This window comes from Pollachius pollachius (genome assembly GCF_949987615.1).
Source record: "Pollachius pollachius genome assembly, chromosome: 5".
Lineage (NCBI taxonomy): Eukaryota > Metazoa > Chordata > Actinopteri > Gadiformes > Gadidae > Pollachius > Pollachius pollachius.
Genome location: NC_136938.1, coordinates 28588610 through 28612393, shown reverse-complemented (window position 1 = coordinate 28612393; position 23784 = coordinate 28588610). Strand labels below are relative to the sequence as shown.

The 23784-nt window shown below is 47.2% G+C and overlaps 2 protein-coding genes across 2 annotated transcripts; both read right to left on the bottom strand.

Moving 5' to 3' along the window:
* Nucleotides 1–264: 264 nt before the first annotated feature.
* LOC307076247 (uncharacterized protein) lies at nt 265–7530 on the bottom strand. Its single transcript, XM_079737180.1, has 4 exons — nt 7469–7530; nt 3589–4862; nt 2460–2627; nt 265–2063 (listed from the first exon to the last, which is right to left on the bottom strand). The coding sequence occupies exons 2-4, from the start codon at nt 4845–4847 to the stop codon at nt 2042–2044; spliced, it is 1449 nt and encodes a 482-aa protein (XP_079593306.1). The 5' UTR covers nt 4848–4862; nt 7469–7530; the 3' UTR covers nt 265–2041.
* Nucleotides 7531–19824: 12294 nt separating this feature from the next.
* LOC307075698 (placenta-specific gene 8 protein-like) lies at nt 19825–21198 on the bottom strand. The gene is made up of 5 exons (XM_079736376.1): nt 21141–21198; nt 20934–21028; nt 20718–20842; nt 20484–20597; nt 19825–20279 (listed from the first exon to the last, which is right to left on the bottom strand). The coding sequence occupies exons 2-4, from the start codon at nt 21016–21018 to the stop codon at nt 20493–20495; spliced, it is 315 nt and encodes a 104-aa protein (XP_079592502.1). The 5' UTR covers nt 21019–21028; nt 21141–21198; the 3' UTR covers nt 19825–20279; nt 20484–20492.
* Between the last annotated feature and the right edge of the window lie 2586 nt (nt 21199–23784).

The following is a 23784-nucleotide window of genomic DNA, read 5'->3' as shown; positions in this document are numbered from 1 at the left end:
CAACCTGACAACATTAAAAGAGTGACAGTGGCAAGCCGGTAGCAATATCAGAGACGGCTGTGATTCTGATCGCTCCGGGCTAGAGATATTGACAGCAGCTGGGGCAGGAGACACCCTCTCATTAGTTAGAGCAGGCTGGGCTTCATAGCGCGCAATAGACGTTACGTAGGACAGTGATTCATGATATCAGACTCCGTACAACATGCTTACGCTGGGGCTGTACCCATAGATGTGATGACTCAGATACATCTGATACAATCTCTATTCATGTAAAGAATTTATTCTTTGATTCTGCAATGTACACATACATATAAAAGGTGTGTGCATTGTAATAAAAAATGGCTGCATTTACCGCAAATTGTAAAGACCTGATCTCTATCGACGCGCTACAGGTGTTCACAATTCAGTGACTATTGAATTAAAGCATTTAATACACTTACACATGGATTCAGCCACCCTTCGGTATAGGATTCAGAAAATCACGAGTTGTATTTGTCTGCATGTGAAGGTAGGATGATGTCTGTTATGCACCATTAGAACCTGCGGTTCCACCATCCTCTCTGAGCTCGCTGGTCCCCTTCGGAGGCTGCTCCAACATGCGTTTGGGATTTGGGTTCAATAGAAGTCCGAGCTTAATGTTAATATTCTGAACAGTTTAAGAAGTAAAATACAGTTTATTCCCGTTGTGGGTCAACTATCTATTTCCCCCCCCCCTTCAGAACAATATGATGACATTCAAACTACATCAGGACACAAACATAAAGGGCGTGTTCATATGACCCAAACATGTTATCTAACGGCTGCTAATTGAATGTGACATGTATATTTTAGTACTGTGTGCCTAAAACCAAGAGGACGGACTCAGGGCACGGATTCTAAAAGTGTAAACTAAAGCATTCAATGACTTAGTTTACATTTCTCTTGAAAATGTGTGGGATAAGTAAAACACATGCTATTGTACAGTTATCAGAGAGAATGCTTTCCATTCAGTCCCAGTGTTATTCTGTTAACCTTGGAATGAAAACATACGTAGATTATTGTTGGCCATTTAATTTGAAACCATTCATCAATTTGATCAGACAAACAGCTTATATCCTTCATTTTTCCCTTCTTCATCAAACATTCTGGGGTGACGTCCAGATGACAGATTGTGTGCAGCATGACAACGCTTCCGATATCAAACCTTTTCTTATCTTGGCGATTGTATCGAGGAGGTATCTACATGAGGCCATACTGTGTGTCGGTTGGATGCCTAATACAGCTCAGGTAGTCGATAACAACGGTTCAGCCACCGTGGGCCGCGTAGGAGGGGAGGTCTCTGGTATCTAAACTCCAGGCTGTAAATAATGAAGAGAGTCGCCGCGTACCTGTGGCAGGTAGAGTCATCAAATCACAGCACCTGCCTCACTCTCCACGCCTCTCTCCCGGCAGGTCCCTTCCACCACAGCTCTGGGGGGGCTGGTGACGGCTGGCCGAGTCCAGCAGCCATATTGCTTTACATGTGACCCTTGTTAATCCTCAGCTTGTCATTGTGACCAAGTATACATGTTGACTTCTTCACCTTTCTTGAACTCATTGTTTAAAGTTAACCACAGCTGTAATCATTCAAGCGTTCCTTCCTTTACAGCAAAAGTGACTTAATGGAACTAACATACAGATGAACCCCTACCACATTTAAGTTATTTCTAATCCTTCAAAAAACATACATTTTATTTGGCAACAAAATAAAAAAGCTGTGCCTTATAATCTTATGCTCTCGCTCTAAGCACAATGTTGGATATAACTGCATTAAAGCTGAACAAGTAAAATAAAAAATATTGGTTTTGATCATATGTTATCGAGTCATCTTTTATGTTATGTATTCACAACCCTTCCTTTGTATCTTCCACCTCTATAAACACAGTTCTTATGATCTACAAGACGCTGACTTTAGTCAGCGTAGCCGTCTGGGACAGGTGCGTTGTATCGTGGTGGCATGGTGGTCATCTGCAGCGCCGGGTTGAAGTAGGCTCCCCGGCCGTAGTTAGTCGACTCCAGAGACTCACTGTTGTCTAGGGTAAGAACTGGGAACATGAACACGTGTTAACCGCGTTCACTCCTTCTAGAGAACAACCCGACCAAAGACCTTTCTTTCTCTGACTGACACCTGCACTGTGTCCGTTCTGAAGCTCCAGTTATAGCTCCAGATGTTCTTCTAATTAGACCAGAATAAGATAATACTGAGCAAGTGTAACCCCTGAGAGACTTGCTAGTTCAGATATTTTGGGAGTAAATCTCTGCAATAGAAACGTTCATAGTTAAGGTTTAAACTTGAAACGGATTATATAACAAGCATCGTGTGCTTGTACTCCATATTCTCCAACACTTAAAATTACTTCGGGAAACTCATTTAAAATACATAAATTAATTGCACATTTTACATTAAATAATCTTGCATTGATTTGTGGATTTGAATTTACCTGGGTCTGAGGAGAACTCCACCAGCTTTCTGTGGGAGAACGCCTTCTGGTTCTTCTTCTTCAGAATGACAAAGACGACCAACGCGAGCACGCACACGGCCACCGCTGTCCCCAAGATAGCAGCCCAGGCCTCGTTCCGTTTGTTTCCCTTGGAACTGGAGACCAGCCCTGCAGGGGGAGGAACACCGCCCAGAACTCAACCCCGTGTAACGTGTCACCGTAACGTATTCCTTTTGTTTAAACCTCATTCTCAGTGAAAAGACTGTTGATTATTCTTCATGCAGGCAGCTGTCAGTTACATTTTTCCAATTTGTGCAAGAACAATTCAACATTGATTGAATATTGAATAATGAATGCAATTAACAAACACTGCAGAAGGATTCAAATTTGTGTAGGATTGTACCAGCGTGAGCAGTAAGAGCTAATCAACAGATTCAACACCGAACAACACAACAATAACATCCTATTTTTGGTTAACTTGAATTAGCAGCTGACAGCTTCCAGGTCAACAACATGTAGAAGCTGTTATGATGTAAAAGGACCAGGCGATCCCACGCCCCTGTCGGGAGCCGTGTAACCCCAGCCCCTGGCCTGTTCTCCTGGGACTCACACAAGGCCACATTGTGCTGGGAGAAGGGACATGTAACGGACCCCTTTTCCCTTTGCAGGGAAAGGGAAAGGCACTCGAAACCCAACCCAGTTTCTCCCACTGAAAGAAGGGAGTTTTTGTGCTCTCCACCAATGGGGGGAAAGAGACACTAGGTCAAAGTAGGTCAGAGAAGGAGTGAGAGAGAGGCAAATGTGTAAATGAAGCCCAGTGGTGATGTAACTTAAGTGCAAGTGCCTTTGGGCAGCAGGTCTGAGGTGATTCTGAAGCCCGGCCCTGCATGGAGAAATGCAAATGCCCTCTAATGATTTCAATAGCGCTTAAAGCAGGTTTAGACGGGACTCAGGGGCGTCTTAGAGCACTAAGCAGCCTCAGCCCAGACTCAGGAGCGTGGGGCGCTGTACCTCACCCCGGACTCCGGGGGGCGCTGTACCTCACCCCGGACTCCGGGGGGCGCTGTACCTCACCCCGGACTCCGGGGGGCGCTGTACCTCACCCCGGACTCCGGGGGGCGCTGTGTACCTCGGTCTGTGTTGCTCTCCTCCGACGCCGCGTCCCGGTCGGTGGCGTTGCTCTTCTCTGTTGTCCCGGGAGGCAGGGTTGTTGTCATGGTGACCGGGGCCGTTGCGTTCAGCGTGGTCTCCGGGGGGGGGGGGCCCGGCGGGGGCCGCTGTCGTCTCCTCCGGCGCTGCGCCACCAGTCGGGGGCCCCTCTGTGCTGCGGGGCCCGGGTCCTGGGCCGGTCCCTCCGGGGGCCCCGGGGGGCTCTGGAGCCAGGGTGGTCCCCTGGGAGGCGTTAACCGTCGGGGCCGCGGTCGCGCTGGGGGCCGTCCCATTGGTGGAGTTGGACGTCGGCGTCGGGTCGCTCAGAGGCGTGTCCTCTGAGCCGGAGCCGTTCAGGGCGGGGCCCGGGCCAGACGGGGGGGTGGTCTCGGTGCGGGGGGCAGCGGGGGTGCTGGACTCGTTGGCCTCTGACGCGTTGTTGGACAGCGGGGGCCCGGTGGTGGGGAGGACGCTGGGGCCCTCCTCCATCCCCTCTCTCTCCTCCTCCTCCTCGTCTTCTCCGCTGGACGCCGAGCCGGTCGGCGATCCGTACGCAGCGTCCACCGTAGACGACATGCCCTCGCTGTCCGGCTCCTGTGTCCCCACTGGGGCCTCCTGTGTCCCCACTGGGGCCTCCTGTGTCCCCACTGGGGCCTCCTGTTCCTCCACTGGGGCCTCCTGTGTCCCCACTGGGGCCTCCTGTTCCTCCACTGGGGCCTCCTGTTCCTCCACTGGGGCCTCCTGTGTCCCCACTGGGGCCTCCTGTTCCGTCACTGGGGCCTCCTGTGTCCCCACTGGGGCCTCCTGTGTCCCCACTGGGGCCTCCTGTTCCTCCACTGGGGCCTCCTGTGTCCCCACTGGGGCCTCCTGTTCCTCCACTGGGGCCTCCTGTTCCTCCACTGGGGCCTCCTGTTCCTCCACTGGGGCCTCCTGTGTCCCCACTGGGGCCTCCTGTTCCTCCACTGGGGCCTCCTGTGTCCCCACTGGGGCCTCCTGTGTCCCCACTGGGGCCTCCTGTGTCCCCACTGAGGCCTCCTGTTCCTCCACTGGGGTCTCCTGCCCCCCCGCGGGGGTGTCCTCAGCGCCCTGCTGGCTGGCAGCAGCGTTGTTGGAGGGGGCCCGGTACCAGCCCTTGTCGATGGTGCGGCCGGGGGAGTCGGTGGAGTCCAGGAGGAGCGCCGGAGGGAATGCCTGGAGGAGCAGCAGCACCGCCGCCGCCAGTCTGAAGCACAATCCCATCTCACCGTGGTCGCTCTGGAAGACAAGAGGAGGGCTCAGACGGGTTCTGACTGGCCCAGACGGGTTCTGACTGGCCCAGGCGGGTTCTGTCTGGCCCAGGCGGGTTCTGACTGGCCCAGACGGGTTCTGACTGGCCCAGACGGGTTCTGACTGGGCTCAGACGGGTTCTGACTGGCCCAGGCGGGTTCTGACTGGCCCAGGCGGGTTCTGACTGGCCCAGACGGGTTCTGACTGGCCCAGGCGGGTTCTGTCTGGCCCAGGCGGGTTCTGACTGGCCCAGACGGGTTCTGACTGGCCCAGACGGGTTCTGACTGGGCTCAGACGGGTTCTGACTGGCCCAGACGGGTTCTGTCTGGCCCAGGCGGGTTCTGACTGGCCCAGACGGGTTCTGACTGGCTCAGACGGGTTCTGTCTGTTAGGCAGCCGTTCCACCAGGGAAGGCTCCCCCCCTCAGAACCGCGCTGGTGGGGTCCAGAGGCACGACCTACACATTGTCAAACTGCGGCTTGTGAATATTAATTTAATGAATAAAAAATAAAATAATGAATGAGAAAGTAAGATTGAAAAGCTCTGCAGAGCTATATAAGTAGAAGCTGACACAGCGTTTCTGACTCACCTTAACGGATACGATATCAATATCATAAATAATGTGATGGGAGTTACTGGCCCTCGTACCACCATAAGTCAGATAAATGTCTTTTATAAAGCGCACGTTTGCATAAACTGTAGAGGGTGGTCTAGATTGGACACCATAATGAATTATCCTTCAATGTTAGCTCAACTGTTAACCCTAAACATTTCAATTACCCCCAAAAACGATTCAACTATACAAGCCCATCAATTATACCTTTTATAGCATTTCCTTGTTCTGTTAGACAAAACTAGGATGTATCTTGTTCTGCAATGAAAAGCTGGATTTGGAATAAATGCATCAAAGAAGATCATTTGATGTACTATAATTTATAGTGATTTTTTGGGTCCATTCACTTTATATATTTATAATAACATTAATGAGGCCATCATTAGCTTGGCGGCTAGCTGCACCATGCTAGTATTCCGCACCTGTTCAACACAGGAGCCATCTGCTCACCGGCTGGTGGGTTAAACCTCGAGGAGCCAGGTATGCTACATGGCAGCTAACCTGGAAGAACTGTGTCACTAATGTTCAGATCCTTCTGCTATCATGCCTAATCAGCCATGGCTCTTTGTCATCATCTAAGTTCCTCTCCAAATGGCCGTGTGAAGAATTAGAAACATTCATAACTTCATCTGGCTGTCATGTGGTGCGCCTCAAAGTGAATCTATCATCTGATGTGATCAATACCGTCCTTAAACCTGATCTTCTTGGACTCTTTATTGCCGTTTGTAATCGTTGATATTAAACCCAGAGGTGCTCTCACATCTGTAATGTCTAGAAATAAGATTAATAAAAATAGACATATAGACAGAGGAGTCCATGGCGAACTCGTTAAACAACAAATACAGAAATAGCAAAGTGGTCCCCCGAGTTTTTCTGCACAAGCAACATTCTCCGAGCCGTTCTCAGAGCAACACTGGCCTTCACGGTGACTCATGGCTTCAGATGGAATGATTACACGGCATCGACAACAACAACTCAACAATGCGGAGAAAACATATTTCTTCGTCATCAGCTAAAAGACATTCTGCTCATCAAAGTTCAGGGCTCCCATCCTTGTGTAGCCAACAACATCTCAGAAGATCTATGGAGCCTGCAGTGCTATGACTAACAGAGGAATGCACAGCCTCCCTGGCTGCAATCGGAGCGCAGCCGCTCTCATTAATAATGCCATAGCAGGCTGTCATCTCCCCCCCCCTCCCTCCATCACGCCGAGATTAAGAAGAAGCAGACGAGAGGATCTGCTTCTGCCCCTCCCACTCAGCCCTGCATGTTCAACACTAAACAAGCAGCGTCTCCGTCGACGGCGGCCGTGGCCCACAGCCCGTCGTATGACAGGCAAAACAAGACGGCTCGAAACGTCAGCGACACACATATGTCCAGCCCGCCCCCTCCCTGAGGACTTCCTCAATCAGGCCACACTTACACATCGATTACCTGACAGACTTCCTACTCTGGTGACCCATAACGCTCCAAACACCGTTGTTATTTATCACTCAACTAGTGTTTGTTGTTGGTAGGCTAATATTGATGTAACAGAGTTGTCTCGTGGCAGGGCGAGTGAGTGTGTGTGTGTGTGTGTGTGTGTGTGTGTGTGTGTGTGTGTGTGTGTGTGTGTGTGTGTATTTGAACAGTGTTGTTAAAAGCTTCCGTGTTTAGTTGCTCCTAAATAGCTGTGTGGCTGTGAAGACGTATAGATTCAGATTAATATTCGGACCCATGGCTTGACACCTAATCTATTTAAATGTGTAGCGATTGTGTAAATGATTGTTTAACGATTAACGATGACTCAACACTTTAAAATTAAAACGGCCTATAACTATTTCATTAACTTTTGAATCATCAAGGGGAATGTTTTTTAATTCAGATTTATCCGGTTCACTTGTTCAAGTAAACCAACCAAACGATCGATAGCAACATAGAGAATGAATTCAGACTATGATTCAGCGGTTAAAGAGATAGAATGAGAGAAGCAGAGGCTTACCTTCTCTAGGCCTCAGGTAGCAACAGGTGTGTTTGAATCAGTTCACAGCATCTGAGTGTAATGTACCGGAGTCAACAATACAGCGGGGGGGGGGGGGGGGGGGGGGGGGGGGGGGGGGGGGGGGGCGGGGAGAGAAGGTAGGGCTGTCCAGGTGACAAAAACCGGCTGGACCTGATTCCTCACCTGCCAGCCGAAGCAACACGTCCTCCCCCGCCCTACCGCTGGGGCAAACCCACCGACGCGGAAACAGGCCTGGTCTGAATAGACCTGTGGATCAGTCCAGGGTCATCATGAACTGAGCGTATGAATGGCTGACCTGGAGAAGAGGGGCGTGGCTCAGGTCTGTGAATCCCCAAAGGGGGCGGGGCCAGAGCCCACAGGTAGTCTCCGTTCTCCCGCCTCGACGCTGCAGGATCGGAGTCACGGCTGCCATGGCAACACCGCGCAGCCTGACAAAGCTCACATTTCCGCGGTACCTTTTGTCTGGATTTATTCCGAGCTGAAGTGACGCAGAAGGGGAGGGGGGGGGGGATGACGTCACGCCCGCGTCCCGCTGTCTGTCCTTTGTACCTGAGCGCGGAACACTGGACGCAGCCGATGGGATCAGTGCACACACAAGTAAAGCTCAGCATGGTGTGTGTGTGTGTGTGTGTGTGTGTGTGTGAGCTTGTTCCCCTGAGGTTCCAGCTGAGTCTTCCTGAATAAAAGATGAGTTTTGCATGTTGACAAATCAAACTCCATCTCGTACAAAACGGCGGAAAAACTAACTAAAATATACACTTCTAGACTCATTTTTTTTACTGTGGTGTGTGTGTGTGTGTGTGTGTGAGTGTGTGTGTGTGTGTGTGTGTGTGTATGTGAGTATGTGTGTGTGTGTTTAAACTGAGTGCCAAGTCAAGAGACTCATCGTCCCACTCCTTGAACACTCGAACACTTGACCACTGGACCACTCTCACGTCACGGTTTAGAAAGTGTCCGTCTGCTAGGACAGCAGAATTCTCTTTCTTACACATTTTTAAAACCAAAACGATGGAGGTCATAAACAACAAATAACACATTAACAAATAAACAAAAGCACATGAAATGCAGCAACATAATGACTCCTGATGCATTAAGCCATAGGTTTACGTGTGATGAAGGTGAGCTTTGTTCTGAAGGACCGGGGGTTTGTGAGGAAGGTTCTGACGAGGTCAACCAGGGGGGCTTTCAGAGCGCGCTCAGTGTAGGCTACGTCGTTTTCAAGGGTTTAACTCGTACGTAATGCTAGCTGTAGCAACATAGAACAGCACAATAAGGCAACAGTGTCTAATTATATTCTCTATGTTCTGGTTTGAATCGACACATCCAACAGCGTACAGTAGCGTCACAGTATTGGTCGCCTTAATCACTTTCAAATATAATTCTAATCTTTTTGTTTGTGTTTCCATCTACAACCAGGGAATGCACGGTTAAATGTTGTCATTCAATGAAACAAAAGTAATTAACTTAAGTTACGAAGTGATTGTATTCCTGATCGATTATTTAACCTTCACTAGTAGAGGAGAAGCCTGTGTTCTCAGTTCTGTCAAAACAGAAGCTAATTGAAAACCTACCTGCAAACACCTATACTCTGTTGGTGGAAAACACTTTCATCGCATCTATTTCGATATATGCACTAGAAATATGCATATATATGTAGAAAAACATACATGATGGTGAACTCTTTCCTCCCTATCTTTAGAACAACACAGTTCATAAAACATTGAAGTTTTGAGGAGCGGTTTGTAGCTCGTTGTGAAGCACGACCCTTGGAAGTTATTGACTCCTTCCTCTAATCCTCGTTATCCAATTAGCTGCTGTGTGTTCTTCAGGAGAGGGCTGCTTTGAAGTGCCGGTACCGTGTGCCGCTGTTGCTGCTGCTGCTGCTGGTTCTGCTACAGCAGCCGGCTGCCATGTGCTTTGTTCTGTCCCGGCTCGTTTGCATGTGGTTTACTGCTGCTTTCTGCTCCCGCTCTGAAACCTTTACTCTGCTGCTGCGTTGCTTCCTCCAACTCAATGCGGTTTATGGATGTGTGTGTGTGTGTGTGTGTCTGTGTGTGTGTGTGTAGTGTCTGTGTGTGAGTGTGTGTGTGTGTGTGTGTGTGTGTTTCCTCACGCACACATGAGTGTGTTTGTGTGTGTGCGCACGCGGACGCATGAGTGTGTGTGTGTTTGTGTGTGTGTGTGTGTGTGTGTGTGTGCGTGTGCGTGTGCGTGTGTGTGTGTGTGTGTGCGTGTGTGTGTGTGTGTGTGTGTGTGTGTGTGTGCGTGTGCGTGTGCGTGTTTGTGTGTGTGTTTGTGTGTGTGTGTGTGCGTTCTCTGGTGCCAGACTACGTGTTCCGGGTATTGGGGGCTAACCTCCTCTATCGTAGAATGGTGTTCATTACAGTGCTGCTGGTTACTGCTGACCTGTGCTCTAACCTCTACCCTGACAGTTTGTCTTCCACACTTTCTGCCTGCAAATGCGTGAGTGTGAGGCAGAGTTTTGATCATCCAGCCGCTAAACAGGGCCCTTGTTGGCTGAGCCTTCACCTCAGTAACAACATGTCTGCCCACTGATCTGATACCTCCAGCCCAGTGGAGCCTATAGAGCAGCTCAGGGTTTGTATTATTATTATTATTCACTTTAGCTATCATTTCTGTTTCTTCATTCAAATCCATTTCTATGTTTCCACCTCTGTAATGGTTGTTCCTGACCATTGGGGAAGGTGAATGTGGTAATCAGCAGTAGTGCTATTAGCTGGGTGCTTAAATGAGGTTATTCGTCTCTGTAGTAGTCAATGTCCTCGGGGGAATCCCTAAATTGGGTTGGTCCTTCACTGTCAGAGAGTTCTCTATCAGCAGAGCACATGTGTGACTGCTCAAAGCGCTCTGACGTAGGGCTCTATGTAATGTGTCAGTCATGAAATACATCCAAATAGCTCCCTGCTATTTGTGAGTTAAATAATGTACAAACATGAGCTGATTTGAGCGCCATATATAAGGGCTCCTTAGATTTCACCACTGGCTAAATCGTCTGTGTTTAATTAATGAACTACTGGTGGATCCCAAAATTAAAACACTATATTAGCCTGACACACTGTGTGTGTGTGTGCGTGTGTGTGTGTGCGCGTTCGTGTGTGTGGCTTCGATCCTTCAACCAGAACACAAAGTGAAATCCAGACCTAAACCGGTTTCTGGTCCCTGTATCACCGATGAGGGTCTGAGCGTTTAATCAGAAACCCGTCCTGATTAATCGTGATAGGCCGAGCAGCGAGGGGCGGATCATTAAGAACAGTCCAGTTTGGCTTCAAGGTGTTCACTGAGCAATCACCTTCATGACGCCATGGGCCGTCTGCCTCCTTTCTCTCCCGACTAGTTTACCTTCTCTGGTCTCTCTTTGGGCGAACGGTACGCGTAGAGCAAAACGCCGTCCTCCCTGCGGAGCGTTTACATACGAGGATACAATCACTGCCAACTGTTGCCTCGGAGAGACGTTACAGTGTGCCTCTTCAGGACGTTAATATTACGCATCTACTGCAGACCAGCTCAGGAGCGCATCAGAAAACCACCTCGGAGGAGACAGAGCTTTTAATGGCGTCAAACGGATCATAAGCATCAAGGCTGTAAACCGGTGGCGGTAAAAACGAGCGCTCCGTGAGCACTGTTCCATCTGTGCGTTTCATTGGACGCACATTTCGGATATGATCCAGCAATTAAACTCCTTTGAGCCTTAAGAGCTCAGAAACCGATAAGGAGGATGTGTGTACGCCCGCCGTAGGCCAACCACAAGGGTGGAGCACTCCACCTAGAATGGGGTTATCTCTGCATCTCCAACCACACCCTGGCACAGTCGCAGTGAGAAAATCAAATACCAATCAAGGGATTGACCAAACAGACCCGAACAGTCATGCAGCCACTGGTCCACCAGTAGAAAAATAAACCGTCCTAATCTAAAGGGAGATATTAGTGAAGACAGATCAACACTTGGGGTCAGGGTGACTGGACTGTTGTAGGCTACTGAATGCTTTAATCATCTCCAAAGTACTTAAGAGCGTAATACTTATTTAGATGTCAACAGTCTATTCATACGATATAAGTAAAGATTAAGCTAGGCGATTATAAATGTTCAACAAAGAAACAGACGACAAACCTCCACGTGTGTGTATTTGTGTGTGTGTGTGTGTGTGTGTGTGTGTGTGTGTGTGTGTGTGTGTGTGTGTGTGTGTGTGTGTGTGTGTGTGTGTGTGTGTGTGTGTGTGTGTGTGTGTGTGTGTGTGTGTGTGTGACAAATAAAAACATTTTAGCAGCTTTCACATTGAACTTTCACATTCACAATGAAAAAAAACCTTAATGAAGGATTCAAACTACTAGCTTAAAACGCACCATGCTTAGATAGGCCCGTTTTACTTTAAAAATCTATTAGCCATAATTACTTCGTTTGAACTGCTTCGTACCACTAGGTGTCAGTATAGGACAATCTCCTGGCTTCTACTCAAATAGTCACTCACTTTCAAAAAAACGTTTTCTCCAGAATCAATTTATTTCCATTAGGAAGTATCATTTGATTCATACCTACAGCTCTAAAAATACTAATTAAAATGTCATTAAAATGACAAGACCTACATTGATCTATAAATGTACATGTACCAACATGTACATTTGAGGTTGGCGATGGTTGCTGGAATAGTTTGTTTATGAACCCTTGCTAGGCTTGTGTGTGTGTGTGTGTGTGTGTGTGTGTGTGTGTGTGTGTGTGTGTGTGTGTGTGTGTGTGTGTGTGTGTGTGTGTGTGTGTGTGTGTGTGTGTGTGTGTGTGTGTGTGTGTGCGTGTGTGCGTGTGTGATCTTTGCATCTGTAGTGATTTTTGTGTTGCTTAGAAACAGCAGCGAGCAGAGAGGAGCCATCATCCTATGTGGGCACTGGTTGCAACATCCAAGAAAGTCCCACGATGACTGTGCCACACAAAGGTCTGACAGCTCCCAGACTGACAGAGATGGTAACTCACAGGAACCCCAAATACGGGCGTCACACATACAGCTCACTGAAAGACTTTCATTACGATCCAAGTTATAAACCCCCCCTTCTGACTGTTTTGAGCTCTTCAGTGTTCCAGACAGAATGTTCAACCGAGGATAAAATAGGTGATACAGAGATACACAAGGACCTCACCACGAACTAATTACTCAAATACGACACCTCGTTTGAAGTGTGTTTAATACCTTCTAGAATATCCGAGCTTCCAGACCCAGTAGCTGGTGAGGACTGGAGATGGTAGAGGTCCCTGTGGCCCTGGGCCTGAGGGGCTCCAGCACGTGGCCTCCGCCTGCTGACGGCCGCTCCGCTGACGGTTGTTTTCTACCGCGTTGCAGATGGCGTCTGCAGCCTCCCCCGGGTGGGGACATGGGAGCCTTGTTATTAACATTCTGCAGAGCAGCCTCTGAGTCCAGGTTCACCCTGAGTGACTGATGACATCAAAGCCCCCCCCCCCCCATGTTGGCCAGGAAGGACATCTCTCTATCAAAATAAAAGTCATTTAATTGTGAATGTTTTAGCTGTTGAATGACCGTTTCCTGATCCTAAAGGTGATTGTTTTGATCCGTTAACCAGCCTCAACCGGACATATATACTGTTAGTTTATACTGTTTTATACTATAGTTTATACCGGAGATATATACTGTTATATACCATAGTTTATACAGGAGATATATACTGTTATATACTATAGTTTATACAGGAGATATATACTGTTATATTATATACTATAGTTTATACCAGAGATATATACCGCTATATACTATAGTTTATGGAGACATATACTGCTACATACTATAGTTTATATTGGAGATGTATACAGTTATATAATATGGTTTATACCAGAGATATATGGTGTCATATTCTATGGATTATACCAGAGATATATACTGTTATATACTATTAGTTTATACCGGAGATATATACTGTTGTATACTATAGTTTACACGTGTGGCTGCCTGACCTCTACAGGTTACTGCTACTACGTAAGGTAAAGGGTCTTAGTACCGCAGTATTCTATTTACTGTGGACATAGAAACATAGAGAGTGTTGATAAATAAATAGGATAGACATTCGCAGAACAAGAGAGGTGGGCAGAGAGGGAGACAGAGAGAGAGGGGAGAGAGAGACAGAGAGAGAGAGGTGGGGGAGAGAGACAGAGAGAGGTGGGGGAAAGAGACAGAGAGAGAGAGAGAGAGAGAGAGAGAGAGGTGGGGGAGAGAGGCAGAGAGAGAGAGAGAGAGAGGTGGGGGAGAGAGGCAGAGAGAGAGACAGAGAGAGGTGGGGGAGGGAGAGAGAGAGCCTTCCACAGCGATGACATCACTTTCCATCCGCTGATCCCCCTCACAATAGCACTCGTATCTCCACGGGAAAAGAAAAATCTGGACAGAAGAATCCAAACATTTATAAGTGGAATAATAACACGTCAGGTTGACATCGCAGACAGGAACACACAGGCCCAGGAACGACACAGAGGGATTCAGTGACCTAATTCCGTCTCCCCACTGCTCGTGAGAGCGCCGTATCCAATCTGTCAGAGAACAGGCCAGCAGGTGACGACTAACTGTGCGAGCTGTGAGTGAAACTTCATCAATTAGACACAAACACTTGAGCAGAACAAGAGGTCTGAGGCTCCTCCCCGATGCAGTGTTAGCGAAGCGCCAGAGGCCCGTTGGAACGTGTTCTCTGAGTCTGAAGGCATGTCTGGGGGAGGTGTTTTAGACGCGGGCCCAGGGCGGCCATTGGTAGGTTGTTTTTTGCTTATGTTGGAGGATCATTTTTCTGACGTAACTTCACCTGTCCAGTCCTACCAGCCTCACAAACCACTAAGGCATTTCTTTGAGAGAGTGATCTGAATGCTTGAGATGTTTGTGGCGTCATGACAGCTTGTGTTGTTCTTAGTCAATCTCCACATTCTTTACAGTGAACTGATGCCAGCACATGACAGCTGCGGTTAAAGCAGGCCGTGGCAGAGGTTCAAACCAACAACCTCAGTTACGATCTCCCTGATACAGGACCGGGTCCATTTCGCTGATGTCACTCGTTCATAAACCTTTTATAAGTCTCACATTAATGCTCATGTGTCTTAGAGCGGTAGTGTGATGCCATCACATCTGTGAGTCTGGCTCTTGGCTGGTGGCGTTTAGACGCTCATTAATGATTGATGACGGTGACAAAATGGAAAGCATGGAGTAAAGTGCTCTTGGTTGACTTGTTGTCCTCAGGAAACACGCAATGTTAAATGCCGAGGTCGTTATGTTATGGATATTAGGAGGCTAAGATGACAACATAAAACATTGCAGAGTTTATGAGCTTAGAGTTAGGGTAATGATCCTGCTGATCATGCTTGTGAATCTGCAGATGATTCCCAACACTCACGGATTGTTCAGTGTTTGTTTTTCCATCTAATAGGTAAAGTGATGTATGGCCGACATCTGTGCAAATCATGTTTATGTCTTCAGTATCATACCGTCACCATCACATTGTGAACGTGGAAAACATATTGGAGTGTGGACATCCAAGAGCATCCATATGAGCTAAACTGGTTTGAGAACGGCCGACTCTCAGAGTAATCAGCCGTTATAATAGATGGATGTATTGTTTCACAATCCTTCTGTAAATCCACCACTTTGGATCCGGCCATGAGAAAGGAAAATCCTGGCCTCAAGTCTGGGATCCTTGACAACCAAACCCACAGATAACACATGGCCAAGCGTAAAACAGTGCATAAAAGTTACCGTCACAGAGATAATTCAACCATACTCTGCTTAAGCTGACACTAATAGCGGTTCATTCCTGAAGACAGAGTTCCACTGTCCTCAAAGCGTCATGAGGACGTGGGTCTCTGGGGAGGAGGGAGAGTGTTGGTCTCCTCATGGAGCAGAAGAACTCTCCGTCTTCTTCAGGTACAGAGCGGCCCTTCAGGGAGCCGCTGGTGGACAGACGGTGCGGACAGGCCCGTTCCTGTGGCCGGGCCCCCGGGGCAGAACGTAAACACAGCCACTGCCACCATTCATACAGCGGGGGCGAGTCCGGGCATTACCGCACTGTCTCAGCCCTCGAGCCAACCACCACATGGACTGCTTACAGCGCATGGAAAGCATGTGCAAACACGGCTATAATAAGCGGCCCGCAACCGGCGCCTCTGGGAGCAATTCTGCAACACCGCCGGGTGGATTTAACAAGGCCCATGCATACAGATGTGTCCCTGTGTACACAGATGTGTCCCTCTATACAGATGTGTCCCTGTGTACAGATGTGTCCATGCAGACAGATGTGTCCCTGTATACAGATGTGTCCCTGCAGACAGATGTGTCCCTGTGTACACAGATGTGTCCCTCTATACAGATGTGTCCCTGTGTACAGATGTGTCCCTGCAGACAGATGTGTCCCTGTATACAGATGTGTCCCTGCAGACAGATGTGTCCCTGTATACAGATGTGTCCCTGTGTAAAGATGTGTCCCTGCAGACAGATGTGTCCCTGTATACAGATGTGTCCCTGTGTACAGATGTGTCACTGCAGACAGATGTGTCCCTGTATACAGATGTGTCCCTGTGCACAGATGTGTCCCTGCAGACAGATGTGTCCCTGCAGACAGATGTGTCCCTGTATACAGATGTGTCCCTGCAGACAGATGTGTCCGGTATACAGATGTGTCCTGGGGGGCTGACACAGGGCTCGAAAGCAGAGCCATGTTGATGTCCTCATCTCTAGCGTTAGCCACCAGCCCGTCTGAGCGCCCCTTGAGAGGGAGGGAAGGCTCCTCTGTATCCTAAGTGGCGGCCCAGACTGTGTCCCTCACTGCCTCACTGACACTAAGTATGGCACGGCCCTCATTCAGCGCTGGCTGCACATCAGTGGTCTGCTGCGTTAAACATAGCAACACAAAGCAGAACACGACAGCGAACATGGAGCGAGTGAGCGGCCCGGCCCAAAGCACACGTTGTATTATTTGTTTGGATGTCCCTTCTGTTGTTGTAAACAACATCCCATTGTTTGGTTGTAGCTTTCCCACAAAGCATCTGTTTCACCCCCGTCCCAGCTCCCGGGGCTAAAAGACACTGGGGGTGCAGCCCTATACCCCCCCCCCCCCCCCCGTGACCTTTACCTCCAGCTAAGTGCTCTGGGTAATTACAGGCCGCAGCTCCATGCTGCGCACAACATATGCTCCGTTAGAGGACGGCAGGGCGTCCTGCGGAGGCCGCCCTGCCTGCACTCAGTGGGTCCTCTTTCTTTCTGTTTGCTACGTACTATCTATATCCCCCTCCAGCCTGCGTCTCCCTCTCTCTGTTCATTTATCTGTTTTTTCATACTTGGAAAAGATGAGTTTTCCGAGTCAAGGGCAAAACGATTCAGGGCTCAGGAGTCTGTCTGTTCCTGATTGATTTTGGGCCTCTCCTGATATTTATGAGTCTAGTCTTTTCACCTAGAAGAGTCACTCTGCAAGTCTAATGCATTATATGATGTATTCTATACCAACATGAAAATATGTCATCTCATGGAAGATTTGGGGGGTTTATAAAAACGCTTTATGGCACAACATCCCACTTCCCCGACTGGAGCTATGAGCGACAAGAAGCTAGCTCACGGTTTTCAGTTTCGGACGAAGCAAAGGTGTGAGTAAACATGTACTGGTCAAAAAGCTAAGAAAAAACTTTTGTATGTTTATTTTGTAATGTATTCTGGAAGTTTTGAAGCAGGATGTATAATTAAATAGCCCAAAATAAAGTCTTTCTAAGCTGCATGTTGTTGAGACCTAACCTGGTGGTTTGCCAGCTGTTATTGGTTGGACCTGGTAGGTGATGTTAGCCCTGGTAGGTGATGTTAGCCCTGGTAGGTGGTGTTAGCCCTGGTAGGTGATGTTAGCTCTGGTAGGTAATGTTAGCCCTGGTAGGTGATGTTAGCCCTGATCGGGGATGTTAGCAATGGTAGGTAATGTTAGCCCTGGTAGGTTATGTTAGCCCTGGTTGGGGATGTTAGCCCTGGTAGGTGATGTTAGCCCTGGTCGGGGATGTTAGTCCTGGTAGGTGATGTTAGCTCTGGTAGGTGATGTTAGCCCTGGTAGGTGATGTTAGCCGTGGTAGGTGATGTTAGACAAGTTTTACAATGACGACCACCAGGAACGTCCCCAAATCAGACTGAGAGGGACTCCCAGGTGAACAGTGGCGCTCCGGCTGGGATTTTAACGCTCTAGGTACGGGTTCAACTATCTTCTGATGAGAGTAGAACGGTAAAACTACTGCAGACACGAGTGCGTTTTGACACATTTACAACAGTGGTGTTAAAGGCACTCAGACACTGTAGGGGAGCCTACAATTCAATTACATTTTGCTGCTTTGACTGTTGTTGTGCCGAGAGGGAACATAGATTAGTGTGAGTCTCTCCCAGGGCAGCCTGCCTGTGTGACCGACTCTCTGTATGGTTCCCATCCATTCCCCCTCACAGCCTGTCCAGCTGATTCACAGCCTGGGAATGGAACCGCCTTAACATTCATCAGTGGATCCAGAATGGAAGCGCCTTGTTTTGGTCCCATTACTCACACATTCTTTTGACCATTGATCTCAAAGTGTGTGGGGTGTGTATGTGTGTGTGTGTGTCTGGGTGTGTGTGTGTGTGTGTGTGTGTGTGTGTGTGTGTTCCAGAACCCATGACACTACGCAGAGTGAGACCATTTATCGTTGACCGCGGTTTATCTCTATACAGCCCGCAGTTTAACCCATCATTAGGAGGTAATGTTCACCCTTCATCACATAAACCTGTCTACTCTTATTATCATCATATATAACTCATATTAAATAATATAAAGTAATATTAACACAGGTGATGATGGCAGCATTCCAATAGTAGTAGTAGAAGTAGTGGTAGTAGTAGTATAGCAATAGTAATATTAGTAGTAATAGTATAGTAGAGCAGCCAAATCTGCTGTACTATATCATACTATATCCAGGGTGCGATTTGTGAAAAAACCAGAGGGGGGGATCATTTTGAGAAACATTTTAAAATGTTTCAAAATGAAGACGGACCCTGTGTATTTTGGTTGTTAATTATTACGATGTAATGGTGAAAATACTTTGGGTGGGGGGATCATTTTTATCCCCACCGAGGATAAAAATAATTCAGCAGAGGGTAGGACGTGTAAACCAGAGGGGGGGATAATCCCCACCATCCCCACCGGCAAATCGCACCCTGACTATATCTACTATAGCCTAACCCTAACCCTGTGACCAGGTTAGCGTTAAGCTGCGGCTGAGCAGCTAACAGCCTAACCCTAACCCTGTGACCAGGTTAGCGTTAAGCTGCAGCTGAGCAGCTAACAGCCTAACCCTAACCTGGTCCCATGGGCACAGAAGATCGATGGACACATGCAGCCACCCTCTACAAGTCATTCTGTGTTCTGTTGGTTATTTGCTTCCAAGATAAGCCATGTGTCAGAGATATACAAAGTCACAGTCCAAACCTGTGACACTTGAAAAGAAAGGAGGCGGGAGCAATTCCCTGTGGACAATGGCCTAGCTCTGGGTGAAACTAGCTACCTGGAATGTCACCTGGGGTTTGGTTTGAAATACAAAGAATCACTTTCCTCCGCTTTCTTCTTGGATTTTCAAATCTCCAAAGTAAACCGGTGTAATAAACTCATTCTTCTACATTTGGGGTTTCTATAATGTCCCCTGTGTCCAGGTTATGTGAGTCTAAAGATAGGCACCTCTACATGGGACGCAATGGGGTCCTTTGTTGACATTCTGTCTAAGAAGTCGATACCAATTGAACCAGTTCTTCAACAGTTTTGTCATGGGAGACTCTGTCTCCTCTCCACTCTGCCACCTGAGACATGCCCTCTGTACTCTCCCACCTCTTCATCAGGGAGAGAGGGGCTGCTGGCCTTCACACCGTAGACCTTGTGTGCTCGATGTGCTATATAGTTATGTTATCGAAGACCAATAAGAAATGCGTGAATAACCTGGAGGACGACGGAGATGGAGTCCCCCCCCAGAGACCCACTGTAGTTTAGGGGTCTAGACGGCTTTGGCTCCTGCCTGAATACCTCCAGGTATCAGCAGGTTGGAATGAATGCTGTAAAATAACTTTTTAATCCCAGTGTGAGTCACTGGCTGACAGTCATCGATCAGTATGTTAAACCAGTCCGTCTTGATAAACCATCATTTAACCTGCTCATTGTTTTAATCGAGAGACCGGCCGTCGAGCCAAAGAATGAGTTGTCAAGAACAAACTACTCATCAACATGTAATGCTTGAACAGGTAGATTTATTAATATTGCATTTATACTTAATTCATTGAACTGTGTTTGTAACAATATGAGCACAGTTGAACTAATATTTTAAACGTAAACAATATAAAAGTACTAATGGTAGCAGGGTCAACAGATCAGGAAAGTGGTCAGTGTGCAGTTCCCATCATTAAAGGGCTGATATCACGTCACCGGGAGGGGGTGTGATCAGCCATTACAAGCCGTTTGGAACCAAGCCTTTTCCTATGGTTTAGTGACATCACAAGAGAGATTGATCACCAAGATGTATGATGGATAGATCAGCAACATTTGCCACAGTCAACTGATCTATCCAGCATACATCTATGTGGACCCGCCCCCTTGTGATGTCAATAAGGCACAGGAAAAGACACAGGATGCCACCCCTTTAAAAACTTAAAACCACAGTCGATTAGAATAACTAAATACATTTTGAATTACATGACATAATTATGAAGCCTTCTCTTCTTCATGTGGTGAACATTGAAACTGATGTCCCCCACCAGGATAGCATCTAGAACACATTAAAACATGAATAAGGACACATTACTTTTAACGTAGAAATTGATTTTGATTGCAGGTGTGTGTTTGTGTGTGTGTGTGTGTGTGTGTGTGTGTGTGTGTGTGTGTATGTGTGTGTGTGTGTGTGTGTGTGTGTGTGTGTGTGTGTGTGTGTGTGAAAAAGTAACACAAAGTAACGCCTTGTTGTAAAACTTACGCCAGTGAATCAGAATACTCCCTGGTCTTTCCTTGTGTCAATGTCCCTCTTCAGCTGGCAGATAGCACAGGCTCCGCAGAAGACATACGCAATGTAGTCTTTACAAAGGGATCCCTGGAAATATACAGTGGGTTAAAGAATTGGCCCCATGGATCAGATGTTAAGTGTGTGTGCCGGTGGACGCGGCCACCACCCCAACAGGCCGGCTCCAAAAGGCGTTCTACTGGGACCCACCCGGATGTTGTACTTGGTCCTGTAGACACCTCTGAGGGCCGGACAGCAGCCGCACAGGCAGCACTCGTCCATGTCGTTAGCGATGGAGCACGCCAGGCAGGGGAAGCAGCACAGGCCGTAGCAGACTGCAACACAAGGGTTGAAGGGTCAACTCAGATAACTCACATCACCTTGAGTCTCCCACATCACGAGTCAATGCGGTGCAGTGGTCCGTACATGTGCTGCAGTCGTCACAGATGGAGTAGAGCCCGGTCTGGAAGTCAGACGGGGCGAAGGCGCTTGGCTGTTTGGTCACCGGCATGATCACAGAACTGTCATTAAAAATACAAACTTCATTAACAATGTTACAATAAACATTAACACACAATTACAATGCATTAAGGTAAATGTAAATCTAAAAGCAAGTAAACACATCCATCTTACCGTAGTGAAAGGATCCGTAGAGCTGTTGATGCCACTAGAAAGTATTTTAAATGGCCACTTTGGGACACTGGATACACTGCATCAGAGAGAGAGAGAGAGAGAGAGAGAGAGAGAGAGAGAGAGAGAGAAACGCCTCAATATGTCAGGCGTAAACCAGATGAACAAGAATTCCTCCTCCAGTGATTGACGATGAAGAGGTGGGGCAGGCACAGAGGAATGACCACCTGCTGATCCAACAGGGAGAGTCACAGACATGTTACCTCTCATATATTAACAACATATGTTTACGTTTCCAGACCAAACTGAAAATCCTGTCATGAATCAACGTACGATTAAGTCGTTCGCCCATTTTTCCAGGATTGTGTTGCGTATTACCGGTTCGATGCTCGTTAAAACCCAAAGAGCGAGCTGGCTATCAGCCTTTAGGGCGTTCTGCTGGTATGCTCAGAGACCTGTTGCGGAACAAACTGTTACGGTGGAACCCATGGTACTTCTCTGTTACAGCCAAGAAGAACCATCTCTTCATCCTCCTGAACTATGGTTCAGTGGGATGTACTGGATCCTTCATCACTACCTGGTTCTGATCCAGTACTGCCCCTTCAGTACTCAGCAGCTCTGGGATCCATTAGTTGGGGGGGATATACCTTTCTGCTTGTCCTTAGGCACCATCTGGAGGGTATGAAAAGGTGAAGGGAGAAATATTTTAAGCATCTTTAGAATCCCACAGGCCTAAAGACACTGCCAGTGTCTAGGCGTTGGCCGTTCAGCTGAAGCCTGACCTAATGAAGCACCGGGGGAACCCATCTCAGACAAGATGCTGAGCTATTCACACTTGGCTGGAGAGTTGTTTTATTCCAAGGGTCAATCCATGTTTTGGCCGATCTGTCGAAGACTAATTCTAGATTTTTTTTATGGTGAGAGTGATGTGAAAGGACAACACGATGAAAGTATCCAAGTAGAGGGGCAAAGTCTCCAGGTTTACGTCACCTTGTCATACCTTCAACCTCCGAAAGGTGCGTTAAACAAGTCAGGAGGGATCAGACAGGAACAAGGTGAAGGTGAAGGGGGGACCTGGCCACTGGCTGAATCTAAGTATGTATCATATAGGATCTGTCCATGCTGAAAGGGAGAAACTTGATACAATTACCTTTAAATCTTGGATCAAACATTGTTGACAAATGGAGAAACCTGACAGGATTTCCCTCCATCCTGCATCTACCAACCCTTTATTCCACCATCATAAACAGTTTACGAGAGGGTTTACACAGGTTGCTGTGGGAGTGGAGAATCGATTGACCAAGCACAGAAGGCCAGTGATTCACATATCATTTAAATTTAATGTTTTCAAAACCATGAGCACTTAACAAGCCAGTTGCCATGAGCAAGGCATAAATTAAACACAGCCAACAGCAAAGGAATTTGCACAATTCAAATCAATCTTTTTAAAATCTTTTTTATCATTTTTGCCAACTATAACAAATAATGCATAGGCATATGCAGTTAAGGAAGCTTAAAAAGGCTCAGTAGAGCTTAACCCTAACCCTAACCCCTGTATACAAATAAATATACAAAGCAGGTGGTGTCATAACAGCATTCATGAAGGCAATGAGGAAAGAGAATTGAATTATGGTTCTGTTGGCTTTCCATACTTAAATGCTCCACTGTTGCCTTCAGAGGACTGCTCAGGGAACTCTCTTTCCTGCTTCTTTGAAGAGCAGAAACCCACTCGTTCAACTTTCTTTTCACGACTCATTACCCCATAGCAATCCCGAGCCAATCTTTTATCCTAGCCCCGTTAAAAAAAACATCCCTAAATAAAAATACTGAACAATTGGCTTCATCTGCGGTGAGGGCATCGGTACACCGGACCAGACAGGGGCCGAGAAGAATAGAAGCCATTATCGTAACTTGGAGCATTCTTTAAAGAGTTTCACAATTACAGCTGCTTGCAGCTGTGTTTTGTAGTAATAACTGGGGCAGTCCTTCAGATGTCATTACTTGGCCGTATTATGAAGTTTTATACCACTGACTTCTCAAATGTGTTGACACAGGATTAACTTAACTTTTACCAAGCTTTTCACAACCTCTCCCTTAAGATGTAGAGCTTATCTCTAGAAGGGTCCACTTTGTAAAGGGGTTCTCTGAAACCCAGTACACAGTGGTGTTTCTATAAGCCAACACCCCACCACTCTACCAGGGAACTTTGATATAAAACCTTTGCATTAAATGATTCACTTCAGAAAAATCACCATGATTATGCTGATTATGCTGGGAATTGGGTTTTGATGTGAATCCAAACATATTTTGTGATTTGAAAGATGAAAGGAGGTTAATGATGAGGTTCAACAGGTTTATTAGCATTAGAGTGGTTTACCTCCTCATGTAGCCAATCCTGAGAGGTGTTGTTATACACCCAGGTTCAAACAGCACAGTTTGGGTTATGGCAACATTGGCTCTGAACGACACTTATTTTCCACTTCAGATTTTCCATAGTTAAACTTGTATTGTTATCTATGGTTAAGTTTATTGTTTTAAAAAATATATTAAAAGAAGAGAAAACAACATGTCCTTAAAGTTTTCTTAAAGTTTGGCAACTAATGATTGAACTTATCTAACATTATGGCGCTCAAAAGCACATTTCAAT

What these genes read in the sequence shown, in the direction of transcription:
- LOC307076247 (XM_079737180.1), bottom strand. Translation starts at nt 4,847, where the DNA reads ATGGGATTGTGCTTCAGACTGGCGGCGGCGGTGCTGCTGCTCCTCCAG. An exon ending in GGAGAGCAACACAGACCGAG is followed by an intron (nt 2,628 to 3,588) that starts GTACACAGCGCC and finishes CTCCCCCTGCAG; the next exon opens with GGCTGGTCTCCAGTTCCAAG. An exon ending in GGAGTTCTCCTCAGACCCAG is followed by an intron (nt 2,064 to 2,459) that starts GTAAATTCAAAT and finishes TCATGTTCCCAG; the next exon opens with TTCTTACCCTAGACAACAGT.
- LOC307075698 (XM_079736376.1), bottom strand. Translation starts at nt 21,018, where the DNA reads ATGCCGGTGACCAAACAGCCAAGCGCCTTCGCCCCGTCTGACTTCCAG. An exon ending in CTGTGACGACTGCAGCACAT is followed by an intron (nt 20,843 to 20,933) that starts GTACGGACCACT and finishes CTTGTGTTGCAG; the next exon opens with TCTGCTACGGCCTGTGCTGC. An exon ending in GGACCAAGTACAACATCCGG is followed by an intron (nt 20,598 to 20,717) that starts GTGGGTCCCAGT and finishes GTATATTTCCAG; the next exon opens with GGATCCCTTTGTAAAGACTA.